The following is a 4,999-nucleotide window of genomic DNA, read 5'->3' on the forward strand; positions in this document are numbered from 1 at the left end:
GAGATTTGGAGCTTGGATTTCATGTGTCATTGAAAAATACTTCAGCTACTTAGTATAAGGGAACTGTAAGGCCACTCCTTGTGAGCCCCAGCTCAGTAATCGTGCTCTGAACCCTCTCATAAACCGGCCTTGCTGAGCCAGATGGGGATGGGGATTTTTACGGGGCTTAGACAGGAGCTGGGGGTCCCTGTGGTTCCATTGCATCAGCTTCCGGGGATACGTGTGCTGCAAGAAACAGGGGCACTGGCAGAGAACTGGGCACATACTTAAATACCTCTGAGGCTAAGGTGAAGCAGAATGGAGTTTATCAAGGATCCTGGGAGTAAAGAAACATTCGACCTAAGTGCATAAAGTAGCAACCAGCTGTCCAGATCCCCTGGGCAACCCAGCTCTGGGAGCCAATGCAACTCCCTCTGAAGTCAACGGGAACTGCAAAGGGTCCTGCAACAGCACTGCTGTGACCAATGGTACCAAAAAGACTCAGAAACATTTAAATCATATTGCAACAGACTGCGTGTCTGCCTTTGACTGGACTCAGAAAAAGTACAGAAATAGCAGAGGAGGTATGTACGATTTCATATTACTTCACTGTATTTCCCTGGCAGGAATAGGTAGTTTGAAAACAATTTACAAACATTTAAACAGGTCCCTAATCATAGTTCTTTTAGTTCCTTTAAAAACAACTTACTGAAAAAATAAAACCCCTTAATTTGCAAATTTGTTATCACAAAAACACAACTGAGCTCACAACACGTTAATGCATTTGAACATGTTTTTATGAGTAAAATGATAAACCTAAGTAATTCTGCTGTGCCTTGGGATCCTATCTATTAAAACTCTTACGACCTTTGGGACAGAGCCCGTCTGCCTTGATTTATGCAGCACTGAAGTGGGGTCCATTCTAATAAGCAATAGTCCCCATGATGGCAAATGTACCAAGATACAACCCTAAGAGAGGTCTCACTGCAAAAAGAGAGCAGTGCCACATACCCACTCTTTCTTAATAAACAAACACATAAATCACCATAGTTAAAGAGATTTACCCCTAGGGATAATCTTGAGGGAAAAGAACACATTTTTATTCTTTTGGTTCCCTGCCTCTGCTGTTTCCAAAAATGGTCCCTGCAGCTCTGGAAGTCGCCTTCCTGAACTGGGTCTTTGCAGTCGGTCTTTGAGTCCTTCCCAGACCACAACCTGCCTTTACACATTCTGCTGACATTTATCCTTCAGTGGGCTTCAAATTAGGATCACCAAACACTTTGACCTCTGCTTCTTCAAAGGGCCACTCAAACGAAGCATCTGAGATGGTGTGCACAGAGAGGCACACAGACACATGGACCTTAGGGGATGTCTCTGCCACCAGGGAAGCTCCTGCCAGATGAATGCCTCTTGAATGCAGGCTCTGCCCTAACACGTACTCTTAAGTATGAGTCTGTATCAGGTAGATACAGAACACAAACATCATTGAGTGTTTCTGGCCAAATGCATCTCGATAAAAGCTGTGACTAGGTCTACAGCTTGATACAGGTCCATGTGTGACGGTTTATCTGCTACTCTGGTTCCTTCTCCTTCAGGCAAAAGATGCAATTGCTGCCATACTTCAGCTGGCAAACCCTCAAATGTGCAAAAGCTCAAGTGAAAAGTTAGTTTTCTGAGGTTAAATTCCAAAATGTTTTGCACTACTACAAATTTAAAGTAATGCAAACTGATGGATAGCCCAAACCCATGCAAAACAAAGTAAAGTAAATAAACAAGAGTAAAATATCTATATGAAAATTAATGGAAATATTTTCAAACATTTCTAATATTCCCACTTTGTTTTTATCAGCTTTTTCACTTTATTCAGCACTCAACCTAGTACTTGTGATCTTGCCTATAATTACCAAAGTCGTTTTAAAGAGCTGACCATTGTGGCTTCTCAGCCTTCAAACTTAAGTTATATTTCTTGCTGGAATCAGCAGAAGCCTTTTTATTACCTTCACAGTATTAAAAGAGTGGCATAGTATAGAGAATTTAGAGAAATGATGCGGAGCTTTGCACGTATTTCTGAAAGAGATTTACAGCAATTCCTATGCACTCATTTGTCACGCTAAACTAGGTACTTAGACCAGGTTTGCTTGAAGATGCTTCTGGTTCTTCAGCGGTTTGAGCTAGCACAGGTTAAATATGACTTAAGACAGTAGCAACAGCCCTAGGCCATTTTATGACTTAGTACCAACGTTTTGGGCGAAGTCAGCTTCTGGGGTAGCTCCAAAGCAATGCTCTTCTGTACAACCTACACAATCAGATTTGTGGGAAACAAGTAGAGGGTTGGGGCCTCCAAAGAACTGCAAGGAAATAATGTGCATGAATCTCTGCAACAATATTGCAGAAGATGCAAATTTAAGACAACAGAGAGCCTACATTCATTTTAGCTACTTATTTTCATATAAAAGTAATGAAATAAGAATTTCAGTGGTGATGCAAACACTTGACACCAGAGGTGCATACTGGCTTCTCTTGCATTAAATGAAGTCAGTACTGAAGTTGACAATTGCCTGTTTTCAGTTATTCAGTAGGCAAGTATAGTTTTGCACATTTTAACACAGTTCTTGATCATCCCTGACTTTTAAGAGTTAGGTAGCAGGTAGTATTTCAGACAAGACTGGCTAAAAACCATCAGTTGTAGTCAGGCGAATTCAGCCCATTCGATCCTGTACCACTGAAGTCAGCAGTGGTACAAGTACTCCAAAGTTTGGAGTGGTTCAAGTGAAGCACAGTCAGCCTAAAGCTGGTGTAAGTGCAGTCACCTACATGTATGTTATATACAGGCCTGCTATGAAGAATTGATGAAGAGCATTGAGTACAAAGTTCACGGCCAGATCCAGACTTCAGCAAACTGTGAGATACTGGTTTAGCCAAACCTTATCAACCCCACGTTTGAATCTGGAGCCGAACTTGCCCATCTTATGCATTTTAACCCAGAGCTTGAGTTCAGGCTATGTTCTGAAGAAGAGCGTGTTGTTTTTGACACTATCCTAACCATGCACACCATCCTTCTATAATTGCATCAGATTCTGCATTAAAGACATCCAAGTCTCTTCCAAAAACCCCTTTGGGGAAAACTGTAACACCATGGTAAAGATGTTACTGCATAAAAGAGAAGACTTAGAAAACCCCCAGAAACTAAAATGCTGAATGCCCAATGAATACCAAGACTGTCTCTGAATTTAAAACCTTCCAGTAGCTTACAGTGATAATTCCACCCTAATCACAATTTTATTTTTATTAAAGAAACAAAAGGAATTTCAAAAACTCTACCTAGAATCACTTGTTTCTGCCAAGCGGTTGTTCATGATGGCTAGAGCACCCACCCCTGCGGAGAAACCATTTTGTCTTGTATTGATACAAACGTTCCTCGGGTAGCCGTTGGCCGTCTCAGACAACTGCTTTTGCAAAATGGCCAGGGAGACTTTATTCGATGCCGTGAGCTCCCTCATGGAGATCATCTCTCCAGAGAGCCTCCTCCCCTCCGTGTCGCTGTCGTACTGTCCATCAGCGTCCATTGAGATGTTATGTCGACGTAGGCGGGCTCCTGGGGTGATGGCGTTGCGACGTCCGAGGCGGGCACTTGATTTATGGCACTTTGGGCAACATCTGCATTCGAATTTTTTCAACACCCAGTTCAAAACTTGCTTGATTACGATTGAGATGACATTAAAAAGAGAGTATATGCAACATACCCCCATTAATATAAATATGAAGTTTCCAAATCTGTATAATCCCTGATTTTGGTACGCAGCATTTTGGCTGCTTACCAAATCTCCAAAGCCGATGGTGCTGAAGGTGACAAAGCAATAGTACAAGGAGTCAATGTAGTTCCATCCTTCCACTGCCGTGTACATTGCGGAGGCGCAGCAGGAAAGGGTAATAGCAAAAATTCCCAGAATCAGCATCACGTGGTAAACAGATGGCTTCCACCCCACGAGGCTGCCCACCCCCGACATAGCTGGCCCCCTTCGGAAGTTGGGAGGTAGGAGACCACTTCTTCGCAGCTGTCTCTCATGGCACGCCTTCATGATAAACGCCAGGAGAGAGATAATGCGCTCCAAGAAGAGGTTGAAGAAAAGGATAGTCCCGGCACACCCAAAAAGGCCATAAACGATGAGGAATACTTTTCCAGCCACGGTTGCTGGTGTGGTCATCCCGAAACCTAAGGTGTGGAGATAAATGAGTAAAGTTAATGACATGGTTTTTCACACGTAAGCTCAGGATGTATGTAACTTAACAAAGGTCCCATCTCCCTGGACAAAAGGAGGAGTGCTACCTCTAAGTCAGATTAGGCCAACACAAAACTGATTTTGCAAAAAATAAAGAAGGCACCAGAAGGCTCAATGAGATGACCAGAACCCAAGAGAGAGCAAAGCATCCTCGCAGAGATGAAAAGATGATATTAACAGAGAAACACCACTCTGTAAATGCAGGTGGAAGCATTCCTGAGCCCAAACCACCTTGAAATGAAACGAGGTGAAGAGACTATTTCCCTGCTTTCACGTGCATGGCCTGATGGAAAGTTTAAGCTCTCTGTTGACAAGCTGTAACCCAGCGTAGTGCTCTTGTTATCAAGGGCTGATAATACCACTCCCACTGAGAAGATGGAAGGTTTCAGGTTGTATAACAGAAAAACTCCCCCACCGGCCCCAAAGATCAAATATTGTTTGAAAATAACAGCACTTCAGAGTCTTAACCAAATCCCAACTGCGACTATCCCACCTGATATCATCACAGAAGGAAGGAAAAGCCACAGCCCCGTTTTAAGTCATCGGCAAGATGCCCCCCTCTGCAGAGCCGCCCGGCAGACTGGGAGCACTAGGATCTTGCAGACTGATAATTACAGCAGGGAAAAACACTGCTGCACACTTAAATGGAAAAACTGGAGTATACAAACTCTGGAAAGATCCAGCAGCAACATTAATTCACCTCTTCTTGACAAGAATTGTATTTTGACATTACTCATACA

At 43.0% G+C, this 4,999-nt stretch overlaps 1 protein-coding gene across 1 annotated transcript; it reads right to left on the reverse strand.

The window, feature by feature from the left end:
• Nucleotides 1-3,296: 3,296 nt before the first annotated feature.
• On the reverse strand, nucleotides 3,297-4,229 carry KCNK12 (potassium channel, subfamily K, member 12). Its single transcript, XM_009894853.1, has one exon. It carries the CDS (start codon nucleotides 4,227-4,229, stop codon nucleotides 3,297-3,299), a length of 933 nt encoding a protein of 310 aa, XP_009893155.1.
• Nucleotides 4,230-4,999: the final 770 nt, after the last annotated feature.

This window comes from Charadrius vociferus, unplaced genomic scaffold, assembly GCF_000708025.1.
Source record: "Charadrius vociferus isolate BGI_N301 unplaced genomic scaffold, ASM70802v2 scaffold411, whole genome shotgun sequence".
NCBI lineage: Eukaryota > Metazoa > Chordata > Aves > Charadriiformes > Charadriidae > Charadrius > Charadrius vociferus.

What these genes read in the sequence shown, in the direction of transcription:
- KCNK12 (XM_009894853.1), bottom strand. Translation starts at nt 4,229, where the DNA reads ATGTCATTAACTTTACTCATTTATCTCCACACCTTAGGTTTCGGGATG.